Source organism: Lepisosteus platostomus, chromosome 4 (genome assembly GCF_059453375.1).
Source record: "Lepisosteus platostomus isolate fLepPlt1 chromosome 4, fLepPlt1.hap1, whole genome shotgun sequence".
Classification (NCBI taxonomy): domain Eukaryota; kingdom Metazoa; phylum Chordata; class Actinopteri; order Semionotiformes; family Lepisosteidae; genus Lepisosteus; species Lepisosteus platostomus.
The window spans coordinates 21623745-21643398 of record NC_142614.1 but is presented as its reverse complement, the minus strand read 5'-3'; the positions used below and the strand labels follow the sequence as shown (position 1 = coordinate 21643398).

At 37.6% G+C, this 19654-nt stretch overlaps 1 protein-coding gene across 1 annotated transcript; it reads right to left on the bottom strand.

Moving 5' to 3' along the window:
* Nucleotides 1-2: 2 nt before the first annotated feature.
* Nucleotides 3-19413, bottom strand: nop14 (NOP14 nucleolar protein homolog (yeast)). The gene is made up of 19 exons (XM_088629009.1): nucleotides 19285-19413; nucleotides 18458-18650; nucleotides 16752-16886; nucleotides 15695-15836; nucleotides 14519-14667; nucleotides 13531-13665; nucleotides 12750-12872; nucleotides 12243-12374; nucleotides 11085-11412; nucleotides 10611-10741; nucleotides 10062-10147; nucleotides 9149-9284; nucleotides 8887-8988; nucleotides 8431-8584; nucleotides 6430-6589; nucleotides 4283-4430; nucleotides 3055-3173; nucleotides 2695-2850; nucleotides 3-1247 (listed from the first exon to the last, which is right to left on the bottom strand). The coding sequence occupies exons 2-19, from the start codon at nucleotides 18638-18640 to the stop codon at nucleotides 1148-1150; spliced, it is 2619 nt and encodes an 872-aa protein (XP_088485135.1). The 5' UTR covers nucleotides 18641-18650; nucleotides 19285-19413; the 3' UTR covers nucleotides 3-1147.
* Nucleotides 19414-19654: the final 241 nt, after the last annotated feature.

Below are 19654 nucleotides of genomic sequence, written 5' to 3'. Positions count from 1 at the left end.
GATTTTCCTATTTTTAAGGAGTCTTTAATTTAAGTCTGTATTCAAATCTGAAGTTCCACATTATCCTCTGCAATGAAACAGTGGGTGTGATATACCATTATTCCTCATTAAAATGGTACTTTTTATGTATTTTACAAGAGAACATAAAAACAACCCATCTGGATAATACAACAGTACAACCATTTAATAAAAGTAATTGTCTAAATACTAACCGGTAGCTAATACAATCTTTTATATTCATTTATAGTAATGAGAAGAAAAGTCTCACTAATTGTTTCTATAGAAAGCAGCTGAAATGGACAATAAAAAGATCAAAGTTTTACTCCCTCATCAACACTAAAACATTTTAAATTTTTTATGTGTTTAAAAATATCTTTATCAATTTAGTCAAACACTTTCATTACCTAAGAGAATAGCGGCAGTGTCATGGTTGTAGGATACCGTTTGTGTTTCACTATTAAGAATGCACACATGGAAATTAAGTGAAAGTGCATTTCAAATTGAGAACAGAAGGCACTTCTTTACCCAAGAGGGGTTATGGGAGTATGGAACAAGCTACCCGGCATTGGTTAAAGCTGATACCCTGGTTTCTTTCAAGAAACAGCTGGATGAGATCATTGGATCAAATAACTACTAACCACTAAACAGTTTAGATGGGCCATTGGCCTCCTCTCACTTGTAACCTTCCGAATGTTCTTATTGTGGTAGCGCTGATGGGACTCTGTTTGTCTGCCCTGTACAAATGTGAAAGCAAGCCTTTGCTGCACATAAGCACACAGATGTGAAACACTGTAAAATGCACTTTACTAAAGTTCATGTTTTAACCCAGTCCATCATAAAAAGAAACGCACCAAGACTCTTGAACACACAAGATCAACTGCTGTAATGCAGTACCATCAACAGAAAAACAGGACATGAAATTGGTTTGTTTTCTGAGGGGGGTTACACAGCTCACAAATACATAATGAACATAACTGAAATCAAAAACAGATGGACAAGAAACCATTAAACAAAGACAACAGCTTTTTTTGCAGGCTAAGAGAGGATTTGATCCCAAACTCCTGTGGTTATGCACACGATGAGATTAACGGGACAACCCCAATGTGTGCCGGAGACATGTTAAAGGGCAGTGAATCTTAGCAGGACCTCAGCTCTTGTTCTTCCGTCTCTTCAAAGCTTTCCACTCTCCCTCCTGTGTCGCCAGGCTGCCGAACAGCTCTTTCACCTTCCTCTTCCTCTCCGAGTCCCTGTGGCAGAAAACAAATAACGATTCATACTCTCGAAAACATACATGGCCCATGTAAGATAGATGGAACTGATTTACACAGAATACCAATTATAAAATGGAATTTGAACAATTTCTGAATAATGATCTAGCTAACCTAGATACATTTAAGAACAAATCCCCACTTTTAAAAAAAGACACCACAAACCATATACCATTAAAAAAAGGCCTTCTAGTCTGTGACCATTTGCCCTTGTTTCTCAAATGTTAAATACAAATTACAAATGGATGACGTATCAGAACAGCTATAATATCTGGGCTCTTGAGTGGAATGACCAGGTGTAGACAGTTGAACTGAGTACAGCGACTTCCAGTTTGGGTCATGTCACTAGTCCCTATCACCGTGAGAGGAATTCCCCCGGCAGTGGCGTTAAGCATTGGACATAGATGTGTTAAGGCTTGGACACTGATGGCCAGAGCTTTCTAGGCTTTCAGTCAACAGTGACCCCTGTGATAGTGAAGGACACTTCTCTCCTTAGAAAGATGTTTAATCTCCTATATAAACCTGTGAAACGTGCAGCATGTAAAAAGATGGGTGGATTGATGGCTGAGCAGGTGGGAAAAGCTCATTCTGCAGTTCCTCATTCTACCTGTGAGAGTACAGTTATACAGTATTGTATGCCAAGACATAAAGACACACCAGGCAATTCCAAAATTATTATTCCATATTCCATATATACAAATGGCAATTTTTAAATTAAAAAAAAACCTGCAGACACAATGTCCTTCAAGAAGCAGGACTGGGGATCCCTGAAGTAAACAAAGGATTGCGTTCCACTGATACATCAAAAGTTTTTTGTAACAACAAGCTGTATGTAAAATCCTATTTATGTATAAAAAGAGTGTATACAAGTTAAAAATCTATTAGCCCTGGAGGACAATATTTTGCGTTCGAGAAAAATATTTTGCTCTAGATTTGGCTAAAGCAAACATTTTAAACTGGCAAGAACCAACACAGATTTTTGACTGAATGTTACAGCTTTTCTTTTCAGAACAATCTATTCAGAAAAACATTTTGAAGAACTTCAAAGCTTGAAGCAACAATATGAAGCCACAATTAATCACACAAAGGAGTGTAATCATTATCTCTCTCTTTTAAGTGTCTGGATGCTTTTAAATTGTACATATCACTGATCATTATTTTTATCTGTAGATTTCTTTTTTGTTCCTTTATCTTATTGGAATTTATGTCAACACCTGCACCAAGAGAAATTCCTTGTATATATTGTACTTGGCAAATGTTTTGCTTTCCAAAGCATCCTTTTATGGAATACTGTATCACAGCTGAAACATTACAATTAATATAGACACAAACCAAAATCAGACAAAAGCAATTACACACAAAACCAGCAGGAACTCCAATTCAAAGCCCACCAAGACAAAAACAAACAATAAAAGACTTTATGTACCTGGCCATAACTTCAGACAGCTTCTCCCTGGCCAAGAACCTGGTGTCCTTGCGGATCTCCCGCAGCGCTCCCTTGAACTCCTTCTTGTACTTGTGCTTCAGCCTCTCTCGCTCCCTCTCCTGTTTTGTGCATCCACGCTTCTTTCCGTAGTCCAGGCTGGAAACACAAGCAAGTCATGAAAAAATGGAGATCAGAAAGAATTTCAGGGGAGACCACAAGTTTGTTTTTATGCCACACGTTGAAGCATTTCCATTGTGTAAAAATCTGTAAGGTGTCCTCGAGCTAGCTTTGTAAAATATTCAGTTTCATATTCAGCAATACTGAAACTTTAACTCGGTTGGACTTATTTAAGACACTTACACTTCCACGATTTTCGGCGTGTACAATTTCAGAGGAACAGGCTTCTTTTTTTCAAACACTAGCGGCACATGTGATGTTGGAGTGCTGTTTATTGCTTCCAGAATGTCTTGATGAAGTGCCTAGATAAAAAAAAATGGATGACTGAAATTAACCAAAACAACCAGGGTTGTGTTGGGACTGATTACAGGATTTTATGTGAAACCAACTAAACAAGCGAGGTTCTTTGATAACTTATTTTTAAGCCAACCCTTTTTTCATATTTTGAAATAGTGATCTGTTTATTTTTCATGGGTTCTACTGACATGAAAGAAAAACTATTTACTAATTAATCTTGTAGAAGTAAAACTGCTGACAAGAAGCACATCCTAAACTTTTAATATACCAACAGAAATAATTGGAAGTCTGTGATACATATTATGGATGTTTTGACCTGAACTGTATGCTTAAAGGTTGTCTGCTTTTGTTTGGGATGTAATCACACTTCTTTCTGTCCTCATATTTAAACCTTTTTTTCTTCTAACTGATGCATCAATATTGCAAATTCCATCGGTGGTGACCAAATTTTCTTCACAGGGGTTAGTGGTCACCCATCATTGGCATTCTGTTTCTCAGGCTGAGCACCTTGCTGCTCAGTGTGAACTCCTAGTGGTTCCATCAGAACATTCCTTCCATCAGCATTTCACAGAGATCTTAATTTACCCTACAGAGGAATTTCTCATCTGCTCCACTATGGTCACAATCAGGCTTGGCCTGATCTCTCAGTAAAGTGTGATGAATATCTGCTCGCCTCCCATACATGCCACACAGGTAAGCCTTAGCTCAGGGTTTTCTCAAGCAATACTGCTGACTTCTCCTTGATAGTATTTTCAGATTTTGGCATCTTCTTAAGTATTAAATCAAGGTCTAGAGCCACTTTGGTTTTAACAGAGTATGTCTGAGGATTTCTGTAGCATTGAGTTGTGTAGCAGGATGGTAAAGCGTGAGCTGAAAAGTTAAATTTATACCAAAACAACTTGGCCTACCGAGACACTGTCATGTTTCCTTACTTTTCTGAATTTTTAATTTTTATGGAGTCTGGAGCAATTCATGACTGATACTTTGTCTATTAATATTTATTGCTTGAGGAATACTCCAGATCACCATCACTGAAAGGATGCTTGTCCTGTTAGACATTTATTTATTGCAAGCTATTGACCCACACTATCAGTATGGAGGCAACAGTACTAACCCGTAAGTGGGAAGGATAGTTTTCTACAGGAAGATGTTTCATAAGGAGAGTTCCGATTGGCTGGAAGACTTTGCTGAAGGAAGGTAATGATTTATACAGTGATGTGCACCTTTTCACAAGGTCTAAACAAGTAGCCAATGAGGAGAATCTGCAACACAGAAAACAAACAGAAGTGAAAAAAAACAGTTCTTCCTCAGCTTCTCAAACAACAGAAGTGTCTACTATTCTGCCACCATTCCACAGGAAAGACTAAATCATATTTTTTTACAGTGTAAAAGTAATTATCTTTTTTACAGTGTCATACTACCCCCAATTTTCTTTGCTCTGAAAATATAAAGCATATTATTTCAAGACTCTGCTTTTTCTTATATCGAGTGGAACGTGAAGATCGGGCATGAAAATTGGTCCAATACTTAAATTTACTGAAGACTCTTTATCTCCTTTCATAGAATAACAAAATTATGGAATGCATCTTGTTTTGGACTGATTTTGAGGACTTAAAATGTCAACAGACATTTAAGTATTTTAGTAAACACTACCAGTGAGGTCTTCCACTCTTAAAAAAACAACAATCAGAGGTTCAATATCAGAATTCTAGATTTAAAAATTGAAAGTTCAAGTTCAAGACAAGACAAGGGAGTTCAAGTCTTCTTCTAAGTAGCATAGGTCTCAGTTTCAAATTGCTCATGAATGCAGCTTTCTGTACTAAACTCTACAGCTGCTTTATCAGGTTAACTAATTTAACAAACTCATAAAATAGTCTCAGGAAAAGGAAACGTCAAACACGTCCTTTTAAGTCTCCTGATCTGTTTGCTGGAACATACAAGGTGTTAGGGTCCTACAAAGACAGAAGCCAGCAACTAAACAACTATAACTTTAGATGCTGCTAAAATAAAAATACACAACTTGCTTATGTATCTGTTCACACTTCTTAAAGTGAAACTTTACTAGGCTCAACAGAGACATCCTTGGCCTTTTATAGACCTCACTATTGTGATAATTATGAGTATTTGCAAACACTTAACACATGCTTGTCTCAGCATGTATCTTGATACATGAATTAGGACTACCAAAAGGGTGCTACAGTACACTTAACTATGAAGGCTGTACAGCAGTGAAAGAAAAATAACAGTGACTGAAGGCAGCTTGTATGTGAGCAAAATGGCACAGAGAATGAGATGCATTAACAATAAGCTGACTAGTCTAGAGGAATTAGTAAACTGGTTCTGTGAGGCACAGACCACTGAACCAGGACTGTCACCATCTGTGTTATCATCTTCAAACTGCAGCAGCTACAGCACAAGACATTCAAGGAAGTGGTGACCTGAACATCAGCAGAATCACTGTAGCTCTCTGCATGCTACAGTTATTCTGCTATTACATGCTACTACTGAAGGTCACTCAGGCATGGCATGTTTATAGCTAAGAGATGAAATTACCATCTGTAAGGCCCGAGGTGCAAGTACAGTGAGTGTTTTATTTACCAACAAATGTAATTTTGCCCTTCACAGACCTGAGCATAGTGTGTGTTGAGATGTTGTATTGTATGCTACGTGGACAGTCATAATGCTCAAGTCAAGCAATGTTACTGTTCAGTGATACACTGAAGATGACCTTGAGCCAACAGTTGTTCTGCTCCTGCAAGCCAATCTAGAATTGATTTTCCAGCACGACAATGCAGGACCACTCAGAGCTAAGATTACAATGGCAACGCTCCAGAAAAAAAACCCCAACAAGGCTTCACTATAACTATCCTTTTTTCCTGACTTGAAACCGTCAGAAAGGCCATGGGTCCAAACATTACTTAATCATTAATTAGCTGCTGGCTGTAGCTGTACAGGAGGAGTGATAGAGCATCTCCTTAGCAACCTCGCCAGAAACTCATCTGGTCTATGTGCAAATGCTACCAAGAGTTTTCACCAGTGCATGCTCAGGAAGGTCATTCCAAAATATTAACTCTATGTTTCCAGTTTCAGACTTATCATGATTCTCTGTTCTGAAACTTTTGTTAACAGTATTTAATGTTTATTCAACTTTGCTATTACATTTCTTCTGTACCTCACTATATTAAACACCATAATATAATACAACATGCAAAAAAGAACAACTTAATTGTTTCCAGCCACTTTCACAGACTGTTCTCTTACTTGAAATGGTCAATCTCCATACTGTCCTTAAACTTCAGCCCCTGAACAGCAGAGAGTGGCTGTTGCTTTATCTTCCAAACTTCAGCCGCCTTTTCGTTCTTCACCACCAGCAGGTCAGAGCTCCTCCCTTTTGCCTTGAACGGAGGCACCACAGCGTACCCTGAAAGACCCAGTGAACAAAATATAATTGACAGATGCCTGCAGGTGTCGTACATTGCAGCTGTCCAGCACTACTACACAAGCTATATTAATTCTATATTTAACCCTTAAGAACAACTCAAATTGCTTGATGTTAAGTGAAGAATTTTAGTACACTTTGAGCTTTTGTGTGTTGTATGCCTCTTTCATAGGAACAGCATTTGTGCAGCTTTGATTTGAACAACTCAGCAACCTGTAATGATCATACATGAGTACATGGATGATGACAATGTGGGCTAAAAGCCTAAATTGGGATCAAAATCCAAAACTCAGTACTAATTGGCATAAAACTTTTTCTAAGAAATATCACATGTTCTGGATCATTGATCAAGCAAAAAAAGCTTCTTAAAGTAAAAGTGTCTAAAAAGAAAATAAAGAAAATAAATTTAGTGTGATCAATTTAAAGATTCTAGATAGCATTTTACCACTGTAAATGCTTCTGAGACAGAGAAATATATCATTGCAATAAGATCCTAACAGACCTTGAAAAATCCAGCTGAGTCCACTGTGATGTATGTTAAAGTGACAGCACGTTGCAAGTATTTAACTAGCCTCTGCTAATCCTATAATTCCTGGCATTAGAATTAATTATCAGAATGTGTTGTTGGCTCTTTATTAAGTTTCCTTCCTTCCTTCTTAACTATTATAAAACAGTTATCTATTATCTCATCTATTACAAAACCTCTACAACATACTTAAGGTGATAAATGTTTGTACTAGCAGGGTCCAGTCCAAGTCCAAGTCCAGCTGCAAATGGAAAAGGCCGAAAAAAACTATTGTTTTCACGAAATGGTGACTTTGGTAACATTATTCTAATGTTACACCATGTTATACAACAGAATACAAGTTACACTCATTTCACTAAGTCTCTCCCGATAAAGAGATTAAAAAACCCAATAAAAGTGAGTTTGTTGTGATCCGTGTCAATCAATTCCTTCCTCAATCCATGGCTTTTCTTACTCCACACACTTTCCTGTCTTGAGTTTAATCAGGGCTGTCCAATCATTTCTACTATGGTTTTCTTTCCAACACAATTCTTAATAAGCTAAATCAAACCACAACCCTTAACTGCACCATCTTAATAATTTAGCCCACCTCTTCAGAAGTTGCCGCTTTAAAGAGACCTTTAAATAACCTGCAGAAACACTTGCCCTCCAGGACTAGGATTGAACAGCCCCATCTTATATTAAATGCTCTATCATACTATGATTGTCTTGTTCCTGCCTACTACTACTTTCCCTCACAGGACCAACCCTGAACGTTTTGAAAAAACAAAACAAAAAGTGATCCAAATTGTTGAATTCGATGAGATGTGAATTCCACTTATTCCACCTAAAGGTTTACCATTTTTAAATGAGTTAATTTTCAAACACCTGAGCACATTTCTACTCCAGTGTTTATACTTCAAGGCTGGCTATAATTCTATTCCTGCTAACGTTTTATTTTCACTTCTTGAGTGGCACAGATCTCAAACTCGAATGAAACCTTAAGTTAAAACCAAGTTTTGTTAGTCTTTTCATTAAAATGGTTTTAAATGTAGAAATCATAACCATCCTTTTGTTACCAAGTCCTGTAGGACTGGTTCAGCAGATCGGCGATGGTTCCCAATCCACTATACTGAAGGAAAGGAGCCGTGCCACCGGACGTGGCCACACAAGATCGGCGCTACGGACCTCTGTTGTCCAGGTGTTATGACGATGATGATGATTTTGTTACTGACCACTCAAATCAACTTAGTCACAGACACAACAAATAAGCAGAACATAGTGCAGAAATTAGACCAGAACATCACATATACTGTACCTAATGATGTTTTATCAGGGACTGCTAAATGCAGAATCCCCAAAAGGAAGTTGATGAGTTCTGGTACAAATCTCTGGGATAGTGATACATATTCTATTGTGAGGGAACAAAGCACAAGTCCTGTAGTCACGTCCTCCAACGTAGTAACTGGACACTGCAAAGAAGCACAAAAAGCATTTTAATTTCTTTGTTTATATAGTCTGCATTTAACATTTGCAGAATGATTAGTGATTTTTTTTATTAAATAAATTATTCAGTGCTAAAAGTGACAAGACAATAACTGTCATATCTCAGTCAGCCCGGATCAAAGGTTTCTGAAGTTTCATCAGCTTGTTTTTAAAATAATCAGAAAGTTGTCAGAAGAGCTAGACAACAGCACACATTCCATAAATCAGTGGCTGAGAAGAAGTAACTGCATTGATAAATAAAGCTGGACTGATGTTAGTAAATACCCACCTTTGTAAGTGATTGACTGATGTAAACCATAGCAGGAGTGACCACAGGGTGTCTGAAGTCCGAAGCAGGGAACAAAAGGGATGCAATCTTCAGATAAATCAGCTGAGTAGAAGGCAGAAGATGATTAGAAAGAAGCCACCGTTTACTAACATGTTTCATAAGATGCGATCTGATGGTAAGCTAGCTTATATGATGGATTATACAACAAGACATATCTGAAGACAAAGCCATCTACAGTACTATATTTCTGGGACATCCATACCATGTCAAGACCTGGAAAAGGAGAACGTCCTTTAAGTTCTATTGCTTCCTCCATGTCATGTGCACTGTCACACAGAATTGACTGCATCGATGTACAGGCGGCTTCAGGGAACATCTGGCACAGGCCATACAGCTGCCTGGGTGTGGGACAAATTAGCACAAAAATAACAGTTCTATAGCTGCAGTTCTGATTGGCAAATTGTGACCTTCCGTTCAATGTGGGCCGATACCTGTCAAAAACTGCCAGTTTTAATAGTAACGTTATAATAATAGAAGAAAATGCTGGTGGAGACGTTAAGCTAATTGATGATGCTCATAACACAATACATATACTGTAACTTCTTACTGTATATAAGATGCCTTTTGCACGTCATAGAACGTTCTCTGTACAATTTACAATGCATACCTAAATCAGAGAATCAGGTCAAAAGGTACCTGTTCACAATGAGTCATATCTCCGTTTGGTGCCCTTTTGTAACTGCCTTTTTAATTACTGAGGCAGCTTTTGTAAGGCATTTGGTTAGGTATAGTCAAACAAAGGCTTTAAATTTTGGGATAACTAAACTTTCAAGTAGATTTCAAAGGATGGCTTTTTGTAAAACATTAGTATAAAAGTATTTTGTGAAAAAAATTAATGAAGTTATGTGTCAAACTTAAGCATCTTATTAGCAGACTTCTATTTCAGTCACAACACTGCACAGGAAAAGCATGTTTATAGAACAGGAAGTTGCCTCTACTTTTCTAGATAAGTGTACAAGCTCCATCAATCACACAGACATCAATGGGCCAAATTAAAGAAGTGTCATAGGTCATCTTCTGCAAGAATAAGCCATTCAACTATTTTGCTCATTTAGCTGCTAGAAGGCGTAGGAGTGGGCAGAAAAACAATGAGAAGGGTGGCGGTAGGTGCTTACGGAACAAGCTTGTTCACTGTTAGCAGGTCAGCGGGAGTTCTGGTTGCCAGTTCACCAACATATTCGAGTAGGAAGCCGAATAATTTCTGAAAAATAAACAAGTAACAGAAGCACCGGTTACGGCACAAAACAAAAAAAATCAATGCAAAAATATTTTCATAAGGACAAAAAGATGAGGCAGTTTAATTTTAAGCAGTGTTTATTCTGATTATTGAAGCACTTGGGTTTTCAACTTGTAGCTTTTCCACTTTCATTCCTCTCTCTTCTGGAAATCAGAATTTAAAATGACAGCAACAGCTGATAAACATACGACAGAATTATATGATTTAAATAGGACAATTTAGTGGTATAATTTGCATACAGCTGCATGGGTGTCTGACAAAACACCAAATATATTGTCCTACATCCAGGCAGTGTATAAAACATTAACATCCTCTAGAAAACACATTGCTAATAGAATCTTTTAATTCATTATATTACTAGCATAGACCCCAATGACAGCTACAATATTGTCTAATAAATGTAGGAGATGTATTGATCACCACATACTTGAAGTTTGAATTTATTTCCTGATGCAAGACTTGGGTGATTGCACTTCTGAATCCTCCCAACAATAATGCACTGCTTCTCAGGAGAATGCCCCTGGATTAAAGACAGCAAATCACTATAGCTTTCAGGAGCTAAAGAGGATAGAAAAGAATAAAGGGGTAAAAGTTAACATCACTACTTTTGTCTAAACATTTTCAGTTCTATTCAAAGATTCCTCAAGTTCCAGTTTGAAATACAGACACAAATCTTTTTCTGTGCTGAAAAGTAAAAAACTGAAAGTACCTAGAGCTTAACAGAAAATTGAAATAGAAGCATTTTGTCAGAAAGCCTTATTCTTGCAAAGTTTTAAAAACTGCAGACTCACAGAAGAAAAAGCAGAATGGACGTTTGAATTTTTTTCAGACAGAAGAACTGTCCTGAATTTGTGTCCCACTCTTAGTAGAAACAGACAATATCCTGAGGCTGATGTCTTACCTGCAAATGTATATGGGAGCTCAGCTTTTGCGGCCTCCTGCTGTGCTATTCTCTCCTCCTCGGTCAGGGTCTTCTGTACTACGGGAAAGGCCTCCTCTTTATCTGTCTTCTCCTTTTCATCTTCCTCCTGGTTGCTGTCCTGCTCTGAGTCCAGGTCAGAGTGGCTGCCCTCATCACCACTTTCTGCATCCTCCTCAGATTCCTCCTCCTCTTCATCTGCACTCTCCCCACCTTCCTCTCCATCCTCTTCCTCCTCTCCTCCTAGATCTTCTTCATCTTTCCCAGATTCCTCACCCTCCTCATCCGCCTCGATGTTCCACTTCCCATCCTGAGTAGGCAAAGCACAAAAGGAGTTACTGCTCTAATGAGCTGGTCACACAATCATTTAAGGAGATTATTCAGAGACTACAAGTAAGCTTTAATAGGACATAAAAAAACTAAAACACAATAGCTAAACTCTGAAAACATAATGATACAGAAACTCAACTGGTCCAGTTATTATGCCTGAAACCAATTTTAAAGTGCTTTAAACTGACTATAAAAACATAAATGATTGTGACAACAAAATAAGAAACATCTTTATAGACTTTAGGCACTTCCAGAAGGATGTCTTCTGTTATTGTAAGGAGTTAATTAACTTGTTTAAACAATTTTAAAGTGAATTATTTTCTTTGTATCTTGGAATGTCAAGTATTTCATAGCAACTACACAATTTGGGATCAACACAGAAAAATGGAAAAAATCATCTCTTTGCCAACATCAACATTCTGTATGGATATCACATTTCAAGGTACACCTAATTTAAGAAACCAGAGGATGAGAAAGCAAACTATACAAAATTCCTACTTTGCAAATTATTAGATGGCAGTGGCGTCATTTTGTATTTTAACTTTATGCGCTTGCAGCGTGCGGCTCTAAAGAAGTACAGTTTTTCACAGACATTCAAGCTGAATAAACACTTCTGTGCAGCATTTATTTTCAGGAACATAAGCAAATGAATTTTCATTATTTCTTTCTTAGCATTAAAAACAGAAGTGACAAAAATAATGCTTCCCACTCAATTCACTGTCAAAACCTTAGCGATGTCCCATGGGAGATGTTAAGAATGTGTCCATATTTGAGAACTGCAGAGTTGTGGCATACGTTCTAATTACAGACCTGGTACGAGAGTGTACGGCGGTCCTCTTTATCCAATATGAAGCCATCATTCAGATCATCTGCAGAGAGATGAGAGACCTTCTTCGTGCTGTCCTCTTCAATGTCCCCCTGCATTCGGCGCAACCTGTCGGCCTTCAGAAAATACACATTTTAAAACAAGCCTTTTCTTGGTTATAAAGTCAGGAGCATTATACTGTGTCAGCTTTTATATTTATCTTGAGATTAGCTAAATAAATCTTTCCCAACACTGAAATACAATACAAAACAACGAACAGAAATCCTTGTTGATCACGCTTTCTTAAAAAAAGTATAAAAATTGTCTCACTATTTTGTTAACAGCAGCTGCAAATAACTTTGCATTCGTCCGTACCTACTGTACATGTGGAATTCACCTCAGTGTTTGTCGTGGTGTACTTACTGTACCTTTTGTAATCTTGTCTCCGATAAAAATTAAATCCCTTTCTGAGCAGTATCCCAAAGCACACCAAAAAGAACAGAACAACCCACCTCCAGTTTCTGGAGACGTTCCTTCTCTTCCTTGGCTAGTTCCTCCTCAGTCTTCATCCTCTCAGACGGTTGAGCTTTCATCTCAAAGCCCAGCTCCCGTACAATCATGTCATACTCATCAGGCTGATGCATAGAAAAAACAGATTGAAAGATTTTGCATGATGTTTTATTAGAATACTTTTGGCTTTATTTTACTGAAAGTCATCATGATGAGAAGTGCAAAATTAAGGTACTGGAAGCAATTTAGCCTATATGTCTAAAGAAACCTTGGTCTTCCTATTCTTAGGAAGGCCCAGCTCAATGGATAACTCCCAAACTCATCCTTTTCATTCAGTTCTTTGCCTCCATGAAGCCCAGCAGTTAAACAGCTGCTGACAAAGTCTGAATCCGGATCATCAGATCGGTTAGATCATGACGTCAGAATTGAACGGAGTAAGTTAGTGTCCACATCTTCACTGATTTCAGCACTGAACTTTTTTTTTTTAACTTGAGTATTACATTGTGTAATTAATCTACATATAATATACCTTTACCTTTTAATAGAAACATATATTATAGTATATATTACAGATATATTGTAAAACTTTTTACAGGCGCTGTTATAGCCGATCATTACGAACTTTCCCACTAAACTTCCATCATACTTTTTGTATTACCACCTCGTTTTACCTTATAGATAGATGTTATTATGAAATGGTGCATTCCAGTATTCAAACGTATTAAGCATTTCAACTCTCATAAAAAACCCCAGTGCTGTGAAGATATGGCCTGTCTGCATTACCTTGGGCTTCTCATCTGCTTCCTTGAGCTCAGACTTTGGAGTCCTGTGAACCAGCAGGCTCTGAATGGATTTCCAGTCATTGTCGAGTTTTTCTGTCAATTCCTGTGCTTCCTCTCTCTGCGTCTGTCGCTCTCGCTGGAAAGGATAGCAAACAGTATATTCATTCAATACAGTACTGACACCCCACCCCACCCCCACCACATCTGATCATCTTGTTGTCCAACACAAACAACAGTCATCTTAATTATGGTGAAAGGCAGATCAACAAACGCTTCTATGTTTAATCTTGACATCATGAAATTATAAACTTATCTGTGTATCCATTGCTTAAGACAAGGGATTCAAAGAAATGTCCAAAACTGAATTATCAAACTATATAAACAGCACATTTATGAATGGTGACTTAATTATTTCCTTTAGACTAAATGATTCTCCCTGAAGTCAGTAGTAAATGATTTATGTGATACAAAGCTCCTCTGTGCTGCACTGCATTTCACAACCAATAAAAGCCAAGGATAAGAATTAATACATTCCAGGGAAGAAGACATGCTTTGTGCCTAAAGAATATTTTTTTCTGTCAGCCCGCAGACAAAGTCATAAACAATATGGAACAGACAACATTAAAGAAATGTGACTGCAGTCCCTTTTGTAGCGATGCCTCGCACAGAAATAATAATTTAATGAGAGCTTAATACATTAAGGACAACAAGGCATTTAAGAAAGCATCTGGTTGAGTATTTACATTTGAGTAAAAGCTAAGAAAACATCTGAGGTGCTTCTATTTTCAAGACAAATGTGAAAAATTCACCAGTTGAACTGCAAAGTTACTGCTAATTGTATCTATAGGATACAATTTTAATATAAGGATACTCCAAGCTTAAGAATTTCCAGAGTTTGCTCTGTTCATCAGCAAGTTGATCTCGAAAAATTTTGAACTGAGCTTTCTGATGATCAGTCCATGCTTAGACAGAAACGTTCCTTCCTGTACCTTCTCCAGCTTTGACTTGACGATCATCTCTTCAATGAGTTCCTGGCGGGTCTTGGGCTTATGAGTGCCGTCATCATTGTTTTGCTCGTGTGGAGACTTTTTCCTCAGCAGGCCCCCTCCTCCTCCAAAGTGGGATGCAGTGAGCTCCGCTGTCAAAACAGGGACGCAGAGCATGTCAGAAACAGGGAAGGGGTTGAGAGGCTTAATAGAAGACACTCGTCTTCTAACAGTGCTGGTTCATGACTGAACAACTGTAGGACATTTAAGGAAAAATAATATTTCTTCCAATTCTTCTGGCTTCAGCATCCATTCAAAAGTTACGCCCACATTAGCTTTGCCTCACTACATCTTGTTCTTTAATCTTCAGCACAATAAATGGAATTTGCCCCACCATTAAAATGAGTCACATTATGTTGCTATGCAACACAAGCTATTGATGGAAGCTGAAGGAAACAAAACCTCAGATTTCACTTAATAAAATACTTATGAAGACAGTGCCTATAATAATCAGGGAACAATAGTTCTTACTTTCTTATAATTTTTAATAATGAATTTAAATAATGAAATAAAATGCTCCGTATTGTCAGGTTTTGAGTGTATTTGGCATAGAACATCTAAAATGAGTGATTTTTTAATGAGATTCCTTAATATATATATATATTAAATTACAGCTTTTGTGCTCCACTGAAAAGAAATATAAAATACAAATGTTAGCATTATGCATTTATTTCAGACCTTAAGTAAACTTTAATGAATTTTGTAATTAGAGTATCTTATTTCTTGGTGAAAATGTAAAGGCTGATCTAAATTAACTTACTTTGTTAATCAAAAGCATGGTCACCAATATAAACCTGAATAATTTCATATTAACTGTACTTAAAGTAAAGTCCATGTCCATCCCACATCTTTCAGTATCAACATGAAGATATTTTTACACAAATGCATGTTGATTTAATATCAAACTTGGATATCACCTTACTGATACTCTCTGAAAGAGCCTTTGGTTGCTATGGTTACAGAGCCTTGTTAAACTAGGAAGAGACTTTAGGAAATGGGGGCTGCAGAACCTCTCACTTACAGAACGTACGTCATTTAAAAAAACGTACAGAAAAATACACTGGGGGCAGAGGAATAACATCATTAGTTGAGTCACACATTTACTCTTCCTGTACGTACCTGACAAAAGACCCTTTTCTTCCGTGTCACTGTCACTCTCAACCACATCATTCAGCTTCTCAATGTCTGCCAAGGACTGGCCGTAATGGGTTAATTCCTCCTCTTCGTTCAGGTTATAGATATCCTTCTTGTCATGAATGCGCTACAGAAGAATATCCAAGTTAAAGTTAAAATCTGCATAATCAATCTTAAATGAAACTTTAGGACCCGTGACTTCAAAATATTTACTACCCATAGAGGTCTGACCCATTTAAAATTAAAAAAAAAGTTTTCATTGACTTGAGTTATAGTGCACAACAAGCTGTGGCCGCCTGTGAAATGCTAGACTATCAGTACTTGGTTTGTGTGTCCTAAAAATGGGTGCTTGTTTCTTACATGAGCTCCAGTCACACTATGAAAGAATGAAAATCCTAATTTCAATTTTCAGATATACCAGCATTCATGTCTTTCCAGTCTTGCACCATTCTGTTTTATTCACACTTGCAATTCTTAAACTTGGTTCTTCCTGGTCCCATTAACACCTTTGCAGGCCCTACACCTCCTTTAGCTATATAGTAAGAATATTGATATTATAGCATAGTGTGATGCAAACACAGAGGGGTGTTTGGACAAACTGTTCAATGTACAGCATGATTACATGTATACTTATCACATTAACACTATTCTCTACGCATTTACTTTATCTGATGTTAAAACTCAGGCAGTCACATATATACAATCCAGCATTTTGGTTAATATAGTAATACCTGATATCCTTTATATATCATTGTTTTCAAAACACAGCATCACCTCTACTTGAATCTGCCTCTGAAACAAGCACACTGATCACAGATGAGCGAGGACTAATCTCACTTTCTTTACAGGCAGACAATTAATTACATTCGGACGCTGTTTTTGTGAGTACAGGATGACTGAATTCTGTCTACTTCGTCTCATTCAAGTTAAACAGAATTATGGTCACAGAAACTCAAGAAAAGTACCCAACGAACTCACTGTCCCTCTGTCATTCTTGTTTTGCTTTTCACATTTTCAGTTGTATAAAAGCACTGATAAGTACCTGTCTCTCCAAGGCAAACCTCTTCAGTATTTTTTCTTCTGGGGCCATTTTTGTATCATATTCTCCAAACCGTCTGTCAATAATTTTATTGGCCTTGTTCTTCAGTTTGTATTCTTTCAGCAGGGTCTCTTTACGCTAAGGATAAAAAAAAACATTCAGAAATATTTTCAATTATTACAATTTATGAAAAAAATAAGGAGCCCAAAGAACCTTACGTGCCTGTTCCTGTCTGAAAATATCTACCTGAACTAAAATATGTGTATGTGCTCACTTTCTGGTTTTCAGTTATTTCTTTAAAGCACTGCTCTTGCTCCAAGTTTGCGTGTCTTATGATTATAATATAAACCAAAGTGGTCGCAATAATCAACAAGATTATAGCAGCAACCTGAAGGCTGTATTAGAGGTTTTACCATATACTGTTTATTAATACTAATTGTATTACAGAGGGTTGTCAGATTCAAAAACATTAATTGAAAGAAACTGCAAAGTCTGATGAAGAGTTATAGTTTTAGGAGTTATAGTTTTAAGCCTTAGTAAGAATTTTGATCTCAGGACCAAAAAACCAAACTCATGCTTTGTTGAACAACAATACTAGAGTACGACATACCAAGTAATTTTTAAGATAAGTTCTAAAATGTTAAAAATGTTAAAGGGACAGCTATAACAGAGATTTAAGAAAACACACTGCTTAAGTCAGAGATGACACAAACACAGTTCTATCTGGTAGTTTGACCCTGTGTACCATCTAAAGTCTGACACAGATTCTAATGCAGACAATTACTATCCTCTGAGCTGCTCCACCGAGCACAAGTTGAGCTCTACAATAACCAGGTTGGTACATATCATTAGCTGCCTGTTCTCCTAAGCAACTGGCGGAGTGCTGCCAAGGACAAGCTCAACAAGCACAGCCACCCCTGTAACCTCCCGGGATGCTTGTAGGTTGTAAGATGTAAGATATAAGATGTAAGATTACTTATTAGCCATATACAATTTCTTGCATTAGGAATTCGACTTTTCGCATACCCCAGCTAGCTCTCCATGAGACAGAGACACACAGAGAGGGAGAGAAGCTTGGGGTCAGAGCGCAGGGTTAGCCATTGTACAATTGGGGTTAGGGGCCTTGTTCAGGGGCCCGACAGAGTAGGATTCCTCTGCCGGCAGCAGGATTTGAACCGGCAACCTTCCAGCCACAGGCGCAGATCCTTAGCCACAGTACCACTGCTCCACCCCAGTGCTGGGGCAGAGCAGTGCTGGTTGACAGTGCTGTTGGTGCTTTCCTTCAACCGGCCGGCAGGAAATATCCAGTTTGGGTTGCATAGCATGTAACAAGATAAAAGATAACTTGATGGTAGACGGGCTTGAGGAGTAAACACTTCCTCTTTCTCCCCTGTGTGTGGTCACAGAGCTTGTAGCTACAAGCTGTGACTCATGACACATACAGGTGCCTATTCCAGATCATGCGAGCAGAACCAAAAACAACTGGCTCTTTGAAATCTTTTGAATCTTTTCTGCTGTAAGTACTAAAGTGTACGTGCACATCTTCTCCATCTCATGCTGATGCATCACTCACAGTATCCATCAGATTTTACAGGCAACAGGCAGATCTATATTCTTGTGGGGTGATGATGATAAAAGAAAAATAACGTGGTTAGAAATAATAAAAAAAAAAGATAAGTAATCGCCCAACTCTCAACCTACGCTCTCACCTTTTTTATGGCTTTGGAACGGGAAACACCAGGCAGGCCGACATCGTGCTTTGTCTTTCTCCCTAGAACGTCAAACTTCTTCCTATTTATCTTCACCTCAAAGGGGTTGTTCTTTATCTCCGTGGCAGTCTTGGTCTTCTGCACTTTGTCAGCAAGGCCTTTTTTCTTCTGTGTCTTCCCCATCTTGGACAATCTGTTACACAAACACACAAAGATTGACTGATCTGGAATTGTTACACAGTATTAGGGTTTATTCATCTTGTTGGTTAAGAACTTTTAAGTAAGAATAGAATCCTATAACGATTGGCCGACATACTGTATATATGTAATAAGTTGCAATTATGGATGTACTGGCTTTTTAAAGCATCTTAAAAATGGTAAATTTTACATAATCAGCAGCAATACTTTAGAATTTCACAAAGAGTTGTGTCTAATTACTTAGCAGTCTGGAAATACATGTAAAAACCATTTGTTTGTTTTTTTCACTTCTTTGCTAAGTGCTTTATTTTTAATTATCACTAGCGTAGGCTGAAGCTGGAGAACCCATTCAAATAGTTTGAAGTACAACACTAAAAATATTTCTGTACATTTTAAGTTATTTTAGTTATAAATCAAAGTGCATCGTTACATAACAAAACACTAGTTTTACATACAGAACATCGCTTCTGTGCATTTATATCAGGCACAGCGATCAGTGCTGACACTTGTAAATAATTCTGCAAAGAACTAACCACTTATCTCATTGTCAGAATTCTGTTGCGTAACCTGAAAGTATGAAATACTTCCTGACGATGATTATAATTACAGCAATTCAAATCGTTGCTTACCCTTTCTTGGATAAAAAGTCCAAACAAAATTAATTTTCCAAATTATTAGAACGATCCCACGTTGCTACAACATAGTGGCCATGTTTCAATGCATAAAAGGTCGGAGTTCAACAACCCTCTCTTCCGCCGTTCGTTACTGAAGAAAGTTATATTTTCTGTTTACCGCCTACTACTGGAAGCCTCCCAAAAGACATTTCTTTCGTCTTTGTAGTACATTACATTGTTTTCAACTTATTACTGCCATCTACTGTATTGGAGTATAAAGTGCACCTACCATCTGGAGTTGTACTGTATACTGGCAACTTGCTCCTTCTTTCCAATTCAGGTTCTGACTTTCAGCTCTTGTAAGAGTGATTGGGATTTATAACGA

Excerpts from the sequence above, each read along its gene's own strand:
- nop14 (XM_088629009.1), bottom strand. The coding sequence starts at position 18,640 with ATGGGGAAGACACAGAAGAAAAAAGGCCTTGCTGACAAAGTGCAGAAG. Across the intron at positions 12,375-12,749 it reads AACGTCTCCAGAAACTGGAG|GCCGACAGGTTGCGCCGAAT; the intron begins GTGGGTTGTTCT and ends TATTTTCTGAAG. Across the intron at positions 11,413-12,242 it reads GCCGTACACTCTCGTACCAG|GATGGGAAGTGGAACATCGA; the intron begins GTCTGTAATTAG and ends TTGCCTACTCAG.